At 33.1% G+C, this 23,002-nt stretch overlaps 2 protein-coding genes across 6 annotated transcripts in view; both read right to left on the bottom strand.

Annotated features, from left to right (window-relative positions):
• LOC127721327 (ankyrin-3-like) overlaps window positions 1-23,002 on the bottom strand; it is a 262,076-nt gene that overhangs the window by 177,713 nt on the left and 61,361 nt on the right. The gene's annotated exons all lie outside the window — the stretch shown is intronic.
• LOC127721331 (ankyrin repeat domain-containing protein 50-like) lies at window positions 20,925-22,270 on the bottom strand. Its single transcript, XM_052228083.1, has one exon. It carries the CDS (start codon window positions 22,237-22,239, stop codon window positions 21,007-21,009), a length of 1,233 nt encoding a protein of 410 aa, XP_052084043.1. The 5' UTR covers window positions 22,240-22,270; the 3' UTR covers window positions 20,925-21,006.

The following is a 23,002-nucleotide window of genomic DNA, read 5'->3' as shown; positions in this document are numbered from 1 at the left end:
TTCTTTAGTGGAACATGCAGATGAGCCTACAAGGTACCGTTGTTTGTACGGTATTTTGTGAAGCTTAGGTATCCGATACAAACAAGGTAAGTCCTCCGATTTGTTGTTCAATGTAATGTTCATTGGAACCATGAAGGACTTATGATTTGCCAAAATCTCGTCCTTGTCAAATGATATGTCTTTGTATGTGGGATTACCTGAGTGCTCATTTATTCCTAATTCTTTTACAAGACATTCGTAGTAATACGATTTACATACAAAGACATTATTATTTGAAGCTTTGCCCGCAGGAACAACAACATACTTATCATGAAGAGATGACAGACATTTCATGGCCTCGTTGCCTCTGAAAACGGACTTTGGTCGATCATTCACACAGTTTTTCAACTTATAAATGCAAAGTTTTGACCCATTCTGACAAAGTGTCCAGTTCAACTTCTTCTCGTTTAGTCCATGCTCTGGCGTAGTCCTCAATGAAATCCATAATTATTTTGAAGTTATGGTTTCAATTGATGTGTTGGGGTTCTCTAAACTTAGGACAATGAGAAATCACCTTTCGGAGATTTTCATGTTGAATGATGTTTAGATCCCCAGTAATAAGATGGCCAGAGGGGCTGTAATTATAAGGCGAGTGGGAACAGTCACATGTCAGAGGGTTTTTTAGGTATTGTTCTAAGTCAATGTCCGGCAATGCTTGTTTATAGTTAAATTCTTTGGGTGCAATGGTTTTTGTGTAACTGTAGGATACAGACTGATTTTGATTGCATCAATTCCTCTATTTATAATGTGAACAAGAAGGAATTTCCTCTTTTTCTCATGTAAAGGTTCCGATCTTACTGGTTTGAAAAGACGGAAAAAAGCTACATCACAAATTATACTGACAAGTCTGTATATTGGAGAAAATGTATTGATGCATCTTTTGTCAAGTGCATAATCTCCCAAACATTTAAGAAAATTAACAGGCAGTGAAAAAAAAATAGTTCTAGTGTAATGTAACCCTAGTGGATGATGAAGATGTGACAGAAGGCCATCAAAGCTCCCAGAGGGCGATCTAGATTTGGAAGACCTTTTTACATTAGGCCAATGGTAATGTTTTTGCCCATGGCTACTTTAGTGTCGTAAGCTAGTATTTAATAAACTCATTACATTAACATCACTGCAGGCAGGACTTGACAAATTTCCTACTCCTTTGACATTATCATGCAACCATATAGCATTGCAGTCCCTAATTCCCTTATCCAGAAATTTTCTCTATCTTTACGGAAAGGAGTACTTAGTACAGGACTATATATATATTTGTGTGGTGATAAATTTTCTCGATGATGCGTACTTTCACAGATAAAGAAAGATCATGGTCCGGTTGATTAAAATGGTTATAAAGAACCCTGAATTGCGGATCTTTATTATCAGACCGGTGTTGATTCATTCTTTTACGTAAAGTTTTTTCGAGTTTCACCAACATTAAGTAGTCCACACAAAGTACATTCGATTCCGTACACGACAGTGTCCGTGGAACAGTCCAGAGGCTCGAAAGATCTAGTATAATACGTTTTAGCTGTTAAATTACAGGTAAAATTAGGAGTCGTGATTAGCATATCACATGTCTTACACGTGCTCCTTTTCCCTTTTTGACGTTTACAAGAAGAAACGATAGGTGTTGATTCACTTGTAGCAGGTGTCTTTAAACAGTCGAAAATATTGACGCAACATGGCTTTAATTTATGCAAAGTATCTGAATTTTTAAAATAGTAATTAAACTACATTCTTATGGTCCATGTTTTTAAAGAGAAATACACGATGGACATTTTGTTTGTTTGTTGGCAGGATATGAAGATCATTTTTATACTTTATCAACAAGTTAAGCTTGGGCAAATTTTGAAATAGTATATCAATGATGATAATTTAAAGTGGCTAAATAATTCATCAGTGAAATGTACTAAAAGAAATGGTTAACCAGAAACTGACAAAGTTTATGACGCAGAACTTGGTGCACAAAGTAAAAATTTACTATCAAATATACGTGTGTTAGTTACAGTAGGAGAGGCTGCTCAATAACACCATTATTTAAAGATAGACTCATAATAAGGAAAATAATGAAGTCAGATATTGCATAGCTGTGAATTTGCATTGCTGTGCGGGGTGTCTCGGTGTTTTGTGCATCCAACATTCATGGATTTATTTTTGATGTGTCTGTTATACGTTCGGTTGGATATTTTGATATGTCTAATCCATTGTAGTCCAAATAATTACAAAATTGCCTTTCCATACATCATTGTCATGAGAATTGTTTGGACGAATATTGTGAAAATAATTGTATAAAACTCGAAATTGCATGTTAGTTACGTAAGCACATTACTGTTTTTGATATCCTGTGGTTCTTGTCGTTATTAGAGTTAATATAATATACTGGTTGTTGTTCTGCGGTTCATATGTTGTGTCGACTATTATTTTATTTGTTTGTGTGTTTCTCTGCTATGCATTTTCTTGTGTGTGTTTGTGCTGTATTTCTGTCACGTATTGTATAAGTGATATTACTTAACATTGTCATAAAGCGGGAGGTTTGGCATGTCTTTTAACCAGGTTCAACCCACCATTTTTTTTTAATGTACCAAGTCAGGAATATGGCAGTTTTTATCAAATAGTTCGTTTCTATATGTATTGGCGTTTGTTCTTGTTGCACTTTGGAGTTCGTGTTGTTTCTATGTTTTCCTCTTATAGTTTATGTGTTTCACTCGGTTTTGATTTGTAACCCGGATTTGATTCCTCTCAATCGATTAATGAATTTTGAACACCGTTATACTACTGTTGCCTTTATTTGACGTGTTGAATAAATACGTGAATAAATCTTACTCCAGATAATTCAAAGAGAAAATTGGTTGATCTCTTATATTAATCAATTTACACATGTACAAGTAAAAGATTTACAACATGCGTTAACTTAAAATAGTATATGTTAATACATATGTATGATATTTATGTATGACAAAGACTATGAGTAGCAAGAGAAAGTCATTCTCCCATCTGGTAATTTGAATTTCATCTAAAACGAAAAAGACAAACAAACACTAGTATACAACACAATAAAAAAAATCTGAAAGGCCCCGGAAGGGTAGGCATATCCTTCTCCATATGTGACACCCGTCGTGTCGGTCATGTTAGAACAAACTCGATGATAAGTCTCATTTGTAGGTCACATTTGAGGAAAATGGACAGGATTGTAGTACCAACAATTGGAAAATATTTATATGTGAAACGAATATTCCATCAACCGATGATTTTTTCTATATCTTTACATCGTTAAACCGTGGCCACCCGTTACAATTTCTTCCGGTGTCCTAAATAAAATATAGATATAGATAAAATATCAATCAGGTTTTGATTAAAATAAGTTAATTATCGTTTTGTCAATGGACTTTACAAGCATTTTGAATACTAATCAACATGTTAATTGGAAAATTATTCAAACTTACCGTCATACAGGTAAGAAACCTTGTACATGAAATGACAAAATAAATATGATGTGTTGTTCTTATCACTATTGTACTTTTTGTCATAAAGGTATATCTAAAAGTATTGAATTTTAAAACAAAAACTCTATTATTGAATCTGTTCCCAATAAATATAAGAATTCTCATTAAACCAAGGATGATATTATGGGACGGTCTAATCGCTTTAATATAGTGATAATTGAAAAAAAGGAACACCGACTCCCTTCACTGTACCCTGCAACAGGAAGTTCATTATCACGTTTTGATTTGTTTGTTTTGGGCATTTCAAATGTTTTTATCAGAGATAACTTATTTAGACTGAAGAGGTGACATAAAGGGAGAATTAGTAAATTTTGTTCAATTTTGATAGTTTATCAATTCGATTTTTTTTTATTTTCATTTTTAAACAAAATAAAAAAAAGACTATTACCTGATAATAGTATTTCAATTTTTTTTATTATTCAATTATTCTAGCAAATTAACCCAGAGACAAAAAGACGTTTTGATTTTTCAAATATTGCAACATAAAATCTACTTTATACTAACTTGAGATGTGTACATGTATTTGTAGATAAGTCACTTCCTTAAAGAAATATTTCAACTTAAAACAGATACGGTTGGATATATCAATTTCTAACTTTTTGTCTTTAATCTTAGTTTTTGTTTGAAAAGAAACAAGAAACAATGGCAACGTGTTATAATTCGATTCAACAATTTTTTATTTACGACGTCATTGGATAAATTGTCTACACGAGAATAGAATAAAATGGTATGTCCCAGATAAACATTACGGTTTTGCATTATAAAATTAAATCAATTGCCCCAGTTTCCCGTTTATTTGTTGGTTATAAATTTGGCAGACAAAAAACTAAATTTGTGCCTTGTAATTCATTCTTCAAATACTTAACAATTTCGCTAAGCACATGAGTTATTTACAAGCTTATGCGTATAATATCCTCATTTGAGTATAGTTCTTACGGATAACAGCAGTGCATAATTGAAATTTAGAAGCAAGGCATAGAAACATGTAGAAATAGTCTCTATATAATAATTTTCAGTAATTTGTCTTTGTTTGAGGTAAACAATGTATTTGAAACAATAATCATCTTCTTAATTTAACGAGTCCAATACCTCACACCCGGTCTTGCTTGACTGACATACGATACTAGTATTACACATGCAGATATAATATAGTTTTGACGACAATGTCATTAGGGTTAATGTATGCGGGTGGGAATACGAAATTGATAGTATTTAAACATGAATTGATGATTTAGCAATAACACAATATTAAATGTAACGGCCTTATTTAGATCATATATTCATAATGTAGTGTCACACAGTTGTTACAGTATGCCAATGTAAGGTATCAGATTATTTTGTCATGGTCACGATGTTTAGACATAACTCAATAGTTGTGTAATATGCCAAGTATACAAATACAGTGAATACTGAAATAGTTTAAAAGAAAAATAATATTCAATTTTCAAGACAATTTTGTTATCTTATATGACATGTATGATATTTTGGGTGTATTTCCATGGTCATGGAGTCTTGAAGTGTGTAAATTCTATATTGTAAGTCGACACTAATACTAGTATACAGTTTGTCTTTTTGCCGTTTTTCTTTTGCCACGGCGTAGTCAGTTTGTCTTCGACTTGTAAGTTTGAATATCCCTTTGGTAAATCAAGTCCGCCTTATTTACTATGTTCCAATGCTTTGGAGCTGGTGAAATTTAAGGTTATATTATCTGATTATAGAATAAAACGTATACACATCCGCATAATTTTATGAGGGTGTTGATTGGGGTAGTGAATTCTTCACTTCTGTCTTTATAAACTTTATATTTCAAAATGTTCTTTTCTACAATTTAGCGCACAATGTACATTCCGACAGCTGACAGATTATGTTCTTCAATTAGAATACATTGTTTGTTATCCGTGCGCAGCTATAATCTATTTTCCTACTTTATATTAAATACTGCATTCATGCTAAACCAAGAAAAAACAAATACGAAATTTAAAATAGATCTTGATTAATCGTGTTGTACTCGAGACAGACGTGTTACCGCTGAAACAATTTTCATTTCGCTTGCATCGGGAAAACTCATGGAATAAAACACGTATATATACGGCTGTTTCAGCAAAATTATTTGAATTAAGGAATGCTATGATTTTAGAAACGTTTACACTCTGTTATCATTTCAATAGATGTCACACTGTATAACAAGTGATATTGGTTGCTGAACGTTAAACGAGTCACAGCAGTCAAAATACCAATACCTATGTTGTAAACGTCGGTTGGCAATTTAAAAAAAAAATATATATAGAATGAACTTTTAGGGTTATCATCCAGTATTATCTAAGGGGCTTCGGTGGCCACGTGATTTAAGTAGTCGGACTACTGTGTCACTAGCCTGTCGAATCCTGCACGTGGCAGGTGAACTCGACTTCAATCTTAATTGAGTAAGATTGTCATTTTTCCCACCGAAGCGCGATGGTTCTCGCCAATAGAAAAAAATATCGAATTAGCACAGTAGTGTTGAAAGTTGCGTTAAACACCAACCAATTAATCAATCAATCAGTGTTAACTTACCAATGTATCAAAAGAAAAGTTTTCTGTTTTTATTATCACCACTGGGCTTCCACTTGAAATTTACACGGAAATGTATGGTCTTTTTTTTTAATCTTGTGTTGTCATCCGTATCAATAACGAGTTAATCCAAATAGCAAATGTCAAGCGAGTATCAAAGACGTTTTGGATAAGTGTGAGATGTATTTTTGCCAATACAGTATATTATATATTATATGGTAAAAATATGTGTATCTCTAAATAATGAAAAGGTTTCATTAGCATATGAGTGCCTTATTTTGTTGTAATATATTTATATATTTGCCATTTTATAAAGGTGTTTTAGTTTTGAATTTCCCTTGGAGTTCGGAATTTGTGTTATTTTTCTTTTTGGTAAACTAATATTGCCTTAGAAAATATAAATCTGATTTCTATAACACTTCCACGTGTGTCTCATCCTTAAGTTCATTTAAGATCGGTTGAAACTTCATATGTGAAAGGCTTTAAGGTCAAGGAACAGTAAATGGGCTATGTTACAGATTGTGGTAAAAGTTTGCATAGCAGTTTGGCTCGTTGAATTATATCTGAAAATCGAAAAAATAATACATCGATCTCTTTTATCTTCTGAAATATTACTGATTGAATTCTTTTAAAATAGGTGAACATCTGTATAGGAAGCACATGAAATCGACGAAAAATGTTCTTAAATTTACCTAAAAATCAAAAACATTTATATTTTTACTCAATAGATTTTTCTTAAAAAACTATATGGTGTTGATACATAAATTTCTGTTTTGATGATATAAAATAATCACATGGTCACCGACTTCGTTATTTGTGTATTAATAAATCCGTTACCTAGTATGTAGTAAAAAACGTCAAAAATCGATGACTTAGGGTCTATAACGAGATGAAGTTACGATTATTTCGACGTGTATGTGTTTTTTTTCACCAAGTACATCACTTTGCTTGCAGTGAAAAAAGCCCCAGTGTTTCGAACAATCTGACAAAAGATATCACAGGAGCGAAACATTTATATATGCGGGTTCTTTTTCATATAAGAAAATATATAATTAATATTAAAAAAGCAGATGTTGGTCAAACATGTCAAAGTCAATTATAATGTACCTTACCAAAAGAAAATACAAAAAGGCAGTGATATAGACTATATTTCATAGATACAATTCCGCCGTCCTTTCCTTTGTTGTTAATATCAGCACACGAAAGTATCACCAGAAGAGTTGTTAGTACTTCGAGACTGGTATGATTTATAACAAACTTTTCTAAGATTGTCCACGTATACATCAAGAAATTATAAAAAAACTAAGGTTTCAACTATCACAGGAAAGTTGACCTTTGGAGAATTTGGTAAAGCTTATTTACAGAAGTATACTGCTGTTTCCCTTATTTAAAGTAGCCACATATACAGTAGACAATAAATATAAGATACAACTAACTGTAACTGTCGTATTAATATTACATTTAAAAACAAATTTGGCAAAATATTCCATAGTCGACTGGAATTTGATGCGACTGTCATACAAGTGAGCGGTTTAGTTAGCTATAAAAACAGGTTCAATCCAACATTTTTTACATAAGAAAATGCCTGTATCAAGTCAGGAATATGACAGTTGTTATCCATTCGTTTGATGTGTTTTGTCTTTTGATTTTGCCATTTGATTAAGAACTTTCCGTTTTGAATTTTCCTCGGAGTTCAGTATTTTTGTGATTTTACTTTTTACTATTTTTATGTCCTTTGTAGCAAATAGTAATTCGACTGTTTCAGTTATTATATATTCTTGACATTCAATTATTCGGCTTTGAGCGTGTTAATGAAGATTAATCCGGAGAAATGCTTCGGACGCATTAAATTCATAAAGTGTTTATTTTTTATATTTTACACCACCGAACAAGACTTATCGAAAAATGTTTATCTACCATGAGCAACAAGACGATTGGCATTTGTTGAGCAGATCTGCTAACCGTTAACAGATTTAGAAGATTGCATTCCAGACACAGGATATAACTGATATGCTGTCAATTTTCTGTCTCTTTTGGAGTTTTGATTCTCAATCTTATTTCAGATTCTTTTATTCTTATCTTACACTTTCAAGTTATAACTTGTGTCCAATCACTTTTGCTACTGTAAACTAGTGACAGAGATTTTATGGTGTCTTTAGTCGCCTTTAGTTTTTATTCATATATAACACAGGTTTGAATATTTGATTTACTTACAATATTGTTTTAACATGTTTGATGCTGAAACATTTTGGTTGATAGGCATAAAAGCAAAATACATACAATGTTAATGAAACATAGCAATAAATTGTAAAAAATGTGATGAAAATATTATCTGCCACACTTATCCTAATGGAGTTGGTGGTAGGGGAGTTAAATAGTTGAATGAATAGCGTAGAGGAGACAACTTAAAATCCGTAATCAATGATACATGTATAACAATGGTCCGAGGTTATCCCCTTTTCAAGAATAAGTTCTTGTAAAAAAAAGATACCTGGTTAAAATGAAAAAAGTTTCACATAAAGAAGAAAAAAGATTCCTCTCAGTAAAGAAAGATTTTCAAACAATCAGAGAAAATATGACAATGGCGGATGACATGGCGTCATTGAGTCCGAGGTTGCTTTGACAAGTGACGGCCTTTTTTTTCGGACTTGTTGGATTCTTGATATATCAGAGCGTAGCATAAATATAGAGCATATGGAAAAAGCCAACCTAAGTTTAAATTTCGAAATCGTTATAAATCATTTTCAACTACATGCAAATGTTTGCTGTTCGGTGTGAACCAAGGCTCCGTGTTGAAGACCTTACTTTGACCTACAATGGGTTGCTTTTGTAGGTTGTGACTTGGATGGAGAGATGTCTCATTGGCAATTATGCCACATCTTCTTATATCTACATATATGTAAAGGGGAGAGGAAGATACCAAGTAGAATACTTTAAATCGTCAGTCGAACCCAAACTGACAAGACTTGGCTGAAACAGCAGTCTATAAAACTCAACATAAAACCACAAAGACTGAGTAATACAAACCCGACAAAACTCCAGTGGTGATCACAGATTCTCCGAAGTATAAACAGAGTCTGATCCAGATGTGTCACCCGTCATTTTGCCGTTTTAAGTACAAATTTTATGAATTATCTGTTTAGCTATCGTTATATTTTGAAGCCTATCTCCAGAAATACTAAGGGTAACGTCAGTCTAAATTATTTTATCTGGCTGAAACCGATTCTAAAAGTAATCAAAGAGATCCTTCGTATAATTTTAAAAAGTTAATAATTTCTTACACAACAATATTAAAATGAGGAGATGTAGTATGATTGCCAATGAGACAACTGTCCACCCAAATTGATGTGAGCAATTAAGACAAAAACCGTACAGCCTTCAACATGAGGAAAACCAATTGTCGTATATTCAGCTATAAAAAAAACCCGGCAAAAAATGAAACAATACAATTAACGGCTTAATTTATAACAAAACAATTTACAAAAAACAAATATGACAGACACGAACCAACATCAATCACAGAACTACAGGCTCTGGACTTCGGACAGGCACATAAATAATGAGCGGTGTTAAAACATGTTTGTGAGCGCTTAACCTTCCCCTACCAGGGACAGTGGTATAAAAGCACAACATAAGAACAAACTATAAAAAATCAGTTGAAAAAAGGTTAAAGTAATAAGATCGATACAAAGTAAAACACATCAAACATAAATACAGATCGAACGCTGCAGGGTATTTATACATCCCCAAAACAGCAACATAAAACCCGCCGTTATTGACAGTTAGATTAAATTCAATAAAAAACTAATAAAGAAATTATGTATTCAAGACTAAATTAACAATCAGTTCACATTCACCATCCATTGGATTTATTGTAGAAACGTTATTAACAGTCAGAAAAAAAATCATGACCTTATGCAGTGCAAAGATACAGATAAAAATGAGAGGTTTAGCTAGCTATAAAACCAGGTTTAATCCTCCATTTTTTCCATCAGGAAATGCCTGTACCAAGTCAGGAATATGACAGTTGTTATCAATGTGTTTGATGTGTGATTTTGCCATTTGATTAGGTGCTTTCCGTTTTGAATTTTCCTCGGAGATAGTATTTTTTGTGATTTTACTTTCCACTTCTTACTTTAGTTTATTGTATCATTTAAGTTACATAATGTCTACTGAGGGCCCTTTTTAAAATTGTGTGGGGTACATCTAAATCAGGAAAATAAGGTACATCATTTCCCCAAGACATCGGTTATATGGTCATTTATCAAAAATGAAACTCTTAGAATTATCAGTTAAGAAGTCAACTAAAGTCTATTACATTTTTAAAATATGTAAAAGGTAATGTATTTTGACCATTTTTAAAAGTTAATAACTAAAATAAAATAAAAAGATGATAGAAATTTCAAAATCAATGTTTTTTTTATGTTTATTTATATGTATATCTTTAACAATTATGATAATATATATATTTTTTTATCATAATTATTATTTTATGAAATTTGGCAGTGTGTTTGGATATCTTGATCAAGCTCATGATAACTCATCAAGAATTTTTAATGAATCAAGTGGCAAGATTCTTTCATTTTATCAGTAAATTCTAATACCGAAAGTATAACACCCTATAGGTGTTTAAAGAGATTGTCATTTATATGGGTTGGTCAAAGTTCAGTGACAAATATTTAACTTACCGCCAAATTGTTAACTCTATCCAGTTCAAATAAACAATATATATATATATACTTACATTTTTAGCTCACCTGGCCCAAAGGGCCAGGTGAGCTTTTCTCATCACTTGGCGTCCGTCGTCCGTTGTCGTCCGTCGTCGTCGTTAACTTTTTACATTTTGAACTTCTTCTAGAGAACCACTAAATGGAATGAAACCAAACATGGCATGAATGTTCCTTATGAGGTGCTGACCAAGTGTTGTTACTTTGTAGCCAATCCATCATCCAAGATGGCCGCCAGCGGGGGACTTACTTTAACATAGGACCCTATGGGAAATACATACAAATGTCTTCTTTTAGAGAACCATTGAATGGAATGAAACAAAACATGGCATGAATGTTCCTTATGAGGTGCTGACCAAGTGTTGTTACTTTGCAGTCGGTCAATCATCCAAGATGGCCGCCAGCGGGGGACTTAGTTTAATATAGGACCCTATGGGAAATACATACAAATGTCTTCTTCTAGAGAACCACTGTTTGGAATGAAACAAAACATGGCATGAATGTTCCTTATGAGGTGCTGACCAAGTGTTGTTTCTTTGCAGTCAATCCATCATCAAAGATGGCGGCCAGCGGGGGACTTAGTTTAACATAGGACTCTTTGGGAAATACATACAAATGTCTTCTTTTAGAGAACCACTGAATGGAATAGAACCAAACATGGCATGAATGTTCCTTATGAGGTGTTGACCAAGTGTTGTTTCTTTGCAGCCGATCCATCATCCAAGATGGCCGCCAGCAGGGGACTTAGTTTAACATAGGACCCTATGGGAAATACATACAAATATCTTCTTTTAGAGTACCACTGAATGGAATGAAACCAAACATGGCATGAATGTTCTTTATGAGGTGCTGACCAAGTGTTGCAACTTTGTTGCAGATTTACTGTTCAAGATGGCCACCAGGATATTTTATTAAATAACGGGACCAATATTAATCCAAATTTGGCCTAAATCATTATTTGGGTATCTGTTATGATTTTTATCTATCTTTACATGATTTCTAAAACCAAAGTAGAGTCAGGTGAGCGACACAGGCTCTTGAGAACCTCTAGTTCGGTATACCAGTAAAACATACACCAATTTCATAAATCAATAACCAGGTACAGATCTTGGATTTTGGAAAGGGGAGTGGTTTGGCAAGACAACGTTATGAGAGGTCTAAAATTAACCATAAATGCAGCTCTTAAGAGAGGTTATATTCCTCTATTAAATTTGCCTTTTAAAAACTTGTTTATTATATTTCAAGTAAATTCTTAAAATGCTACGTGGAATGTACTTGATATCAGATTTATGATTTAGAGATAATGTATGTAAATTTGAAGAAATGTATCATAGTACTCAACCCTGCATGTGTGTATCATCTCAATTGAATAAATACGATAACGTCCAGTGAAGAACGTACAATTGAAGTCATTTCAATAAGAAAAAAGATCACTTACCTTTTATATTTCAAAACCAGCTACAATACTTCAACGTAGATTTCGTACAAAATTGAAATGTGCAGGAAAATATGTACTGAAACAGTCTCTCAATTTAGGTTATGTACACAATTTCAAAATAAAAACGAAGCGAAAATAAATTGTGTTTCAAAACTACAAATAAGCGAAAGCTTAGAAAGTCCGGACACATTAATTTCACAACAAATAAATTCATTACCTTTGAAAAAAACTCGATGACACAATAAAAGACAATAATAGTGTGATGTATAGAATTGTTTTGCTAAATACAATATGTTTCCATTCAAATTTTAAACCAGGGTTTTACATATGAATGATGCAAAATGTAAACATAAGAAATCTTTTTCTAGAAAATGAAAACAAACCTTAAAATGAAGATGAAAGAAAGTAGAGTATTATCATGATTATAATGTGATAGCCAGTAATTATTTACAATACATTTTTTTTAAGTTATCAAAGTCAAATATACCATTACAATGCCTTTACTTATAAATGTGCAATAAATAGTTATCAAAGGTACCAGGCTGATAATTGATAACGCCAGACGTGCGTTTCGTCTACATAAGACTCATCATTGACGCTCAGATCAAAATAATTATAAAGCCAAACAAGTACAAAGTTGAAGAGCATTGAGGACCCACAATTTCAAAAAGTTGTGCCAAATATGGCTAAGGTAATCTATGCCTGAGATAAGAAAATCCTTAGTTTTTCGAAAAATTCATACTTTTGTAAACAGGAAATTTACAAAATTGACCATGTAGTTGATGAAGCCGTTTTTAATACATTTTCGATTAAACAAATGAAAGAAAAGTCGTTCACAGAATCAAAATATCCTGACATTTACAAACAATTTACAGAAATACTTCTATTTGGATGAACAATGTAATTTTCACTCTAAGTAAATAATGATATTTATCAGACAAGGATCTTCTTGACTTCTCAACTTCATGATGAGCTGAACATGACACAACATGGCTACTTGCATTAACGTGTGTCTGACATGGTAAGCTTTTCATAGTAACACATGTCATTTCGTATTGATGTTTGTTCGTGATGATGAGCTCTAAAATGCCTCATACATGGCTTCTAAAATTGACGTGTGTCCGTCATTGTCAGCTCTTAGTGGTACTGTGTACTTACTACGTGATTAATTCATGATTTACTTTAAATGGTGCCATACATGGCTGCTCACGTTGATATTTGTCCTTCATGATAAGCTCTACACGGCACTATACACGGGTGCTCCCTGTTGTGAATATAATGCAAATGTTAACGTTATGTGTTCCGTATTTACGTCTTATGTTTATAACGTTACTCTGTACCTTTTGTATGGGCGCCTTCAATATAGATTTGGATCATAAAAGTAACACAACGCAAAGTATAGAGACTTACTCGTTTATTTCAATATATGTTGGTGCCGTGGCCAGGATGGAAAGTAAACTGAAAGCGGTGAGAGCAGGCCATAAAAGTGTTGGAACAAGACTTTTGAGAAAATCTGATGAAGAGCAAGATTTGGAGATAGAAGAAAGTACAGAACTGTTAAAAACACTTTTGCAAAAGCAGAAGATTATTAGTCCATGGATGATATGATTTTTGATTTTTGTGTTTTTAACGTCACTTTTAAGCACCACTTTTGGGCTATTTCGTGGCGGCCAGTTTTTTTTTTGGTGGAGGAAGCCGGAGTGCCCGGAGAAAACCATCGACCTTCGATAGGAAAACTGACAATCCTAGTCAATTAAGATTGGAGTCGAGTGCACCCGCACGAGCGAGGTTTGAACTCAGAACCTCAGTGTTGACTGGCTAGTGATTACATTAGTAACTACTTATACCACTCGGCCACCGAGGCCCCCGTGCCCTTGATGAAGAAATTCTAAATTTAACAAAGGATGAGGATGTTGAGGATGAAATTCTACAGACAGATGAGTATAAATTCTTTCTGAATACTAAAATAAGACAAATTCGAAAAAATACCCAAATTCACCAACTTCGAATATAACCACCTTGCCTAATCAATCAACAGAAAATACGAATTAGCATAGTTCAGTACAAAATACATACAGCTCTGTTCAACAACAAATGTACCATGTTCTGCCAAACGTTACGCAAAATAACCAACTTCCGGAACTCATTTTACCTACATTACAGGAGAAACACTCATGTGGCAAACTTCGAATACCTGTACACTATTATCCCACACTTACCGACAAACAAAAATCACATATTTGAAATCGCAACTTTGTAATGAAGCCGTTCGTTGTATTGATGGACTACCGTTCACAAAAAATAATTATACGGAAGCTATCAAATTGTTAAAAGAACGTTTTGGTCAGCCACATAAAATGACGAATGCCTACATGAAAGCCCTGTTGGAAATTCCTCCACCGCAATACGACCCTGTTGGCCTCTGAAATTATTACGACAAACAAGAAGCATACACAAGAGGTCTAGAGACCTTATGTAGATCGGGAGATTTATATGGCGCACTGCTCATACCAATCATCTTAAATAAGTTACCGTCAGCTGTAAGACAAAACTTAGCAAGGGAAAACGGATCCAACAACTTGGAATTAAAAGAATTAGGACACGGGATATTGAAAGAAATTACAATTTTTGAAGCAGGAAAACGCAACGATGTAGTTATTGAAAATTTACCGTCTACAGCGTAATTTTTGACAAGCGCCAATACAAGAGATTACCTGCGAATACAATATAGATTTGAAAACCTCCAGGGACAAAGTAATTACCCATCATACTTTAAATCATATTTTTTACGTTTCATATACTAGTATATGGACAGTTAAAGAAATGTTTTAATTTTATACAAAGATATACTTTTGCGACATCCTTCGATATAGATTTTTATCATTAAAGTAACACAACGCAAAGTATAGAGACTTATTCGTTTATTACAATACACTTCAATTGCCGCCTGTCCGTCATAGTGAGCTCTGCTTGGCACTATAAATTGCAGCTTGCATTGACATTCCTCGCTCATGTCTGTCCTGCTGAGGTCTACATAGCACTGTATAACCATTGTTATTAGTGTTTGTCTGTCCTGGTCAGCTCAACATGACATTACACGGGGCCAATCCCATCGATGTTTGTCCGTCGTGATGAGCTCTACGATGCACTATAGATGGCTGCCATCATTGATGTTTATGCGTCAATATTAGCTCTACATGGAACTATACAGGGCGACTTGCATTGCCCTTTGTACGTTATGCTGAGGTTTACATGGAACTATACAAGGCTGTTTGCTTTGACCTGTGTTTGTCATATATAGGTATAAATGACTCTACGTGACTAAACATTATACATTTTTACGTTATGTTGAGCTCAATATGACACTGTATATCTGCTCGTGGATACATATGTCTGTCATGATGAGCTTTGCATGGAACTTTATGACTACTTACTATATTATCGACATTTATCATTACAGTACATGGCTACGAGAGTTTTACATGACATTATATGGCTAGTTGCATGTTCGTTCGTCAGTCATGCGTTAAACATACAACTACATCAAGTATATGGCTTTTCGCATTTACGTGAGTCATTGCAAGCTAAACATGTCGTTTGTCCGTCATAGTGAGATCTGTAAACTACATGGCAACTGTTAATGAAGTGTGTCCGACATGGTAAGCTTATCATGGCGTTTATTCGTCAAATGAGCTCTAGATCTGGACTACATACCACTTCATGGCTTCCGGTATTGAAGTTTGTTCGTAAAAGCGAGATCTACGTAGAAATAAACAAGGATTCTCACAATAAAGTGTGTTCCTCATGATTATATATAAAAGGCACTACATGGCTACCGATATTGACGTTTTTTCGACATGATGAGCTCACATTGAAGGTTTGCTCAATTAATGTGTATTTTTACTCTTGTTTATATCAACAATTTTAAAAGATCTGAAAAATAAATAGACTTGCTCAACGCACAACGTACAACCAGGGATTTTCAAATGAATGTTAAGCTATTGACAAATTAATAAGTTTATGTTCTGAACAAAATCAATGTTCATAGACACTGGTTATTATTTTTTCGTACATGATATTATTTTTGTATTTATAAAATATGTTTTCTTTCTTTTTAAGGGAAGGTGGTATTTTTTTTATCTCGAGATCGTCAGGGGATTTGCTTTAACATTACACCTGGAATTTGTTGGAGAGGGTGCTGTCTCTTCACCCGATTGGCAGAGGAATGATTTGGGACAGACTGTAACGTTACACCTCTGACTATAGGGGGCAGGGTGGTGTCCCTTCATCCGATTGTTAAGGACGCTGTTGTGGACTGACTATTATATTATACCTTTGAATTGTAGTGAGCGGGTATTGTCTCTTTATCCGATCTTCATGTGCATGACAAGTGGTTAACTGCCACAGTAAAACCCTGACTTGTATAAAGTTAAGGTTTATGTCTTTTCACCCGATCGTCATGGATTAATAATTTTGCCTTGCTTTTAATCTTGTAAGGTGAGGGCAGTATCTTTTCACGCGATCTTTATGGCATTACTTGTGGTTAGACTGTCGCATTAGATCACTGACCAGAATAATTAGGTACGTGTCTTTTCATACGATCGTCAGAGGATGCACAATCATATTACGCTCCAGTCTTTTAAGGGATGGCGGTATCTAACTAAACGATCGTCCTTGGAACAATTGTCGATTGACTGTCACCTCATACCTCTGACTTGAAGTTGGAGGGCGGTGTTTCTATTCATTATTTTCATAGGGACAATTGAAGACTGACTATCATCTTACAGGATTGACTTTCAGTGAAAATGAAGTGTCCTTTCACAAAATCGTCAGGAAAATACTAGAATTTCGGGATTGACTGTCACTTTAAACTACTGAATTTTAGAGGTAGTATGGTATATCTTCACACGATCGTCATATAAACTATATATTGATTATGAATGTTTGTCAAATTACACTCCTGACTTCTAGAAGGAGGGCGATAATTCTTCAGACGATCGTCGGAGGAACAACTTGGGATTAAGTATTACATTACATTCTAAATTTTATTGGTAGGTTGGTATATCTTCACACGATCGTCTTATAAACAATATATTGATTTTGAATGTTTGTCAAATTACACTCCTGACTTGTAGAAGAAGGGCGATAAGTCTTCAGACGATCAGAGGAGGGACAATTGGGGATTGAGTATTACATTACATTCTGACTTTAGACGAAAGGTGATATATCAAGATAAGATCGTCAGGGGAACAATTTGAGGTTGACTTTAAAAGAAGATTTTTGACTTCCAGAGGAAGGGGGCATATCTCCATATGATATTCATTTGATAAATAAGGCATTAAATGTCAAAATGTACTCCTGACTTGGAATTAAACAAATTCGAAATACTTACTCAAAACCATATCAGCCTTTGTACTGTATTGATAAAATGACAGAAATTCTTAGATAACTGGGTCTCCTCTCTAACAGACAATGCCTTACATTTCCAAAAATCTATGTCAATTGTCTCTTTGACAGTCATACAACGTCTTATAATTTTGATTTGACAAGGATGAAGTACATATAAGCATGCACTTTGACCTTCATCCCTTGGTTCACTGCAGGGGGTCGGTTAGCTGACATATCATAAAGATAGTTGTTCACTAGAGGGTGATCAAAGTTTGGTCACGATGGGGTGGTTACCATTAAATATATCACAACAAACACATTTTCTATTTTAAATTTTATAATTATTTCAACATCCAAATAATTATATGCATATGTACAATCCATGTAAACAATGTTAGATATTCGGAATCCTTAAGCTATATCCATGCATCGTCAATAAATCATTTGCCAGCTAACGCCTACTTATCTTTTAAAAAATGTATTGCATATAGCTTAAAGGGCTATTTTTGAAAATCTTATAAAATCCTTTATATTTGTTTCATAGTTTTTGTAAATATGGTGCCAATGTAAAATGAATGAAACATCTAGTGAAAATCATTTCCAGCCACATTTTCAAATGATTATATCTCAAAAACTAGGATACGGACTTTTTTTTACCTTTCAAAATCCCTTATTTATATTTTATCAATTGATAACAGTTTATAAAAAGCTGGTTATTTGGAAATAAAGGAGTGAACTTTTTTTTTAATTATTTACATAGAACTTCTTTTATATAATAATGATAATGTTATTTTGCAGTTCCTAATCCAGTATCTTACTTCTCAATCAGCCCTTTACAATGTTTTGGATTCAAATCACTTTTTTTAAAGACCAACACTTGGTTGATTACAATTACAGAAAATATAATCAAATTCTTCATCTCCGAAATTAAAACAAAATTTTGTTTTGACAGTTTGCAAAAAGAGTAAAAACTGTTGCATACATTTCTTTAAAATTACACTGAAATCTCAACAAAAAAAAATACTCTAAATATCTTGAACATTCCTTTTTAAAGAAATCACTTCCTTATAACAGTATATATCATTCATAATAACAAAATAGTAATGATCATCAAGGCGAAATAAATCACTGCCAATCAGTTTTAGCCAATCATCAAAAACGGATGGACTACTTCTTTTTTAAATCCCACTATTTACAACATAAATTCCCTTAGGTTACCAAACAATCTTATTTCAAAAAAAACATTACATTTTTACTTAATCTGTAAAGAAACAAAATAGCTTTCACAAAGAGGAGCTAACTCAGCTTATATATCAATACATTTCAAAATTATTATTTAATACCAAAAAGTAAAATGACAAAACTCCAAGGAAAATTGAAAACGGAAATTTAACAATCCATTGGCAAAATCAAAAGTTCAAACACATAAATCATATGGATGATTACAATTACAATTACATGTTTGCAAAAGGGTAAGAAGCGGTCGCATAGATTCTTAATTGATTCTAGAAAATTAAAACAGAATCATTTTATATTTTACAGTAAAATAAATTTATTGTTTCATAATTTTTGAAAGATTAAATACCAATTGTATAAAAAAGAATTAGAGAGAATCATTCCCCATAAAATTTTCAATACATTATATCATGAAAACGAGGACAAGGACTTTCTCATGACTTTTTCGTTCTGCTTTTGAAGTTATTTAAATATACTGTCAACATATAACTGTCTTACAGTATTTTCACAAGCTTGCTGTTTTTAAACAAAAGAGCGAACATTATTAATACAAATGAACATGACTTTTTCTGTGATAGACAAACTATACATTGTGAAGTCATAAACATTTATATACAAGTAACATAAACAACACAAATATTATGTACACAATGTACAGTAGAATAATGGGAATTAACATTGATAGGAAAAAAATTATATATCATAAAATGACAATATGAAGAAAGAGTCCTATTCACACGCCCCATTTAGTAAATAATCCAACAACATAAGTAATGCTAACAGAATTTGTAAACTTAATTTACAACAGTATCATGTACAAAATGTAGAGTTAAAACAAAAATCAACATGGATAGCAATTACACAAAACACAATATACTAAAATGACAATATGAAAAATTATGACTACCACGAACTCCAAATAAACAGCAATTTTAACAAACCAACAAATAAAATAACAGAATAATATCCATAAGATAGTGGTGCATATGTATGTAGTGTAATCCAATCTGAAAACATTCAGTATAAAAAGTAATCTTCAGAATGAAAATGCAGTGAAAATTCTTTTAAGAGAACACTTTTAGTGATAGCAAAACAGAGGTCTCATAAGACAAGTGGGTTTTTGATACGCGTTCAATTTATTAGAAATGCACTACAGAAGGTCAGAAACTGTTTGTCCCTGTACAGCCTTCAACAATGATCAAAACCCATACCACATTGTAAACGGCACCGAAATGACAAACGTCATAAAATTCAAACAAGAAAACTAACGGTCTGATAAATGTACAAAAGAGTAAACGAACAACAATTATGATATACTGCAACAAACGACAACAACTGAATTACAGTTGAATAAACTATGTCTCTTCTGTTCAATGCAATCTGTAATGGTTTGAGTAAAGATATATTCGTTAGAATTAATGGAGTGGTTTTTACTGCACATCAAAATTAATATCTCTTATGTTCCTTGTGATGAAATCAAGTCGAAAGAAATGTGACTTAAGAAAACATAGAAGAAATTAGAACAACATAATGGTTTTATCACATATCAACATTAAGTACGTTACGTTCCTGGTGAAGAGTAGAAATATCTATGTAATTTGAACCTATACTGCATGTGTTTTGTAACCATGATGTTTTTTTTTAGAGATATTAGTAATTGAGCAGATAGAAGTAGACATCAAACAGGGAAAGAAATACTGAAATGAATAGAGGTAGATATTAAACAGAGGCAAAATAAATGATATGAGAAAGATGCAATGGAATTACATTAATTAATAGCAGTAAATATCAAATAGAGACAGATAGGAGTAATGGAATGAAAAGCCATTAATATCAAATAAAGGCAAAGGTATTGGCATGACTAATAGTAGCTTTCAAACAGAGAAAGAAGTATTGGGATGAAAACCAAGATATATAAAACAGAGAAAGACAAAATGGAATGAAAAGCAGTAGATATTAAACAAAGACAAAAGTCATCAGATGAAAAGCAATAGACCAAAAAAAAAAACAAACAAAAACAATATATTTGAAAAAGTCAATTCTCACATAGACCATCATAGGGCTTCTTCTGTAAAAGTCATCTTACTATATCAGTATGTCCTTGCTGTCTTGCTTTGTTCCATTGTTGTTCAGAGGACTACAAACCATGAATGTCAGATAAATCAACATAATAGATACCAATTCTTCCTATATCTAATAGTAACCACACTATATCAGTATGTCCTTCCCGACTTGCTATGTACAGTGGACTCCGGCCTTCATTGTCACAAATATCAACGTTAGGATTCCTCTCTAACAGCAACCTTACTATATCAGTATGTCCTTCCCAACTTGCTATGTACAGTGGACTCCGGCCTTCATTGTCACAAAGATCAACGTTAGGATTCCTCTCTAACAACAACTTTACTATTTCAGTATGTCCATTCTCACTTCCCTGTCTCAATGGACTCCAGCCATTTTCGTCACATATATCAATATTAGGATTCTTCTCTAACAACAAATTTACTATTTCAGTATGTCCATTCTGACTTGCCATGCACAGAGGACTACATCCATCATTGCGACATAGATCAATGTTAGGATTCCTCTCTAACAAAAACTTTACTATATCAGTGTGTCCGTTCTGACTTGCAATGTTCAGAGGACTACATCCATCATTTTGACATAGATCAATATTAGGATTTCTCTCTAACAACAACTTTACTATTTCAGTATGTCCATTCTTGCTTGCATAATACAAAGGTCTGCAGCCAGTTCTCTTGCTACATAGATCAATGTTAGGATTTCTCTCTAATAGCAACCTTACTATATCTGTATGTCCGTTTTGATTTGCCAAGAGCAGAGGACTACAGCCATCCTTTCGACATAGATCAATGTTAGGATTCCTCTCTAACAACATCATTACTATATCAGTATGTCCGTTCTGACTTGCAATGAACAGTCCAGTAACCCCATCGTTTCCAGATTGATTCACATCCACATCATTTTGGAACATCCACTGTACCATATCAGTATAACCATGATAACAAGCTCTTATCAGTGGGGTATCACCTGATCCCTGGTGCCCTTTTGGTAACACTGTATCATTGGCACTGGCATAAGTTTCTTGCTGTGATTTGTCCAGTTGTTTTAAGTGCTGTAATAGCTGTTGTCTAAATAATGGTATTTTCATATTGTTATTTTCGAATATAACTCTCACGTTTCCTGCTGACCAGTCCTTTATAAACCTTTCTAAATATAATTCAAAATATTCTTCTGGTATTTCAATAATGAAGTCTATGTTACTGTTCTTGTCATCTGGTGACTTCCTCCACATGAAGCGTTCATGTACTAAATCACTATCACCATGGTCTATTAAACATTCAATCATTTTCTGACCAAAGTAATGAGCAAGGAAGTCAAACAATGTAAAATCATTTAAAAGAATATCAAATGGCATGGTTTATACTAAATTTGGAAAACCGGACATAAAAATGTTCCATAAAATCAATTTATTTGACATAAGGTCAAAGGTAAATGACACAAAAAGGTTATAGCAATATACAACATCGTGAGAAAGTTATCAACCTTCAAACCATATGTCGTAAGTCAAAAGTCTAAAGAAAAAGGTTTGGCCTACTGCGATGACTACATGCAAATTTGCATGTGTATGTCAAATTTTCCTAATATGTTAGCATTAAATCAAATAAGAATGTGTCCATGTGATACAAATGCCCCTGCTTGTACATATACGGCATATTCAGCAATTTTTTCAATCAAAAAAGGGAAACAACTCGTGAACAGTGAAAATGACGTCACTCAAATTTGTTTTTGATATGAAATTAGTGATATAATTCAAAAAAGATTTGGCTGAGGCAAAGTAAAGTAAAAGTCCCATTTATAAAGGGATATAACACTAGAACTATGAACGAAACGCATGAAATTTTGATATATCAAAGGTTTACAGAATATACAAATCAACTTTCAATGGCCTTTTATAATACTTATTATGTATCAGTTTTAAACAGCGGAATACCACTGTTGCCCTTATTTACTATTCAATATTCCCCTTAATAAGTCTTATTTTCCACTGACTTTTGATGTTTTTTTTTCTTATTATTCTAAATTTCAAATATTGGAACAGAGCCAAATAA

The sequence above is a fragment of the Mytilus californianus genome, unplaced genomic scaffold, assembly GCF_021869535.1.
Source record: "Mytilus californianus isolate M0D057914Y unplaced genomic scaffold, xbMytCali1.0.p SCAF_12, whole genome shotgun sequence".
In the NCBI taxonomy this organism is placed as follows: domain Eukaryota; kingdom Metazoa; phylum Mollusca; class Bivalvia; order Mytilida; family Mytilidae; genus Mytilus; species Mytilus californianus.
The sequence above is the reverse complement of the archived record's forward strand: the minus strand, read 5'-3'. Positions and strand labels throughout refer to the sequence as shown.

Coding starts and splice junctions, on each gene's coding strand:
- LOC127721331 (XM_052228083.1), bottom strand. CDS start 22,239: ATGATTGAATGTTTAATAGACCATGGTGATAGTGATTTAGTACATGAA.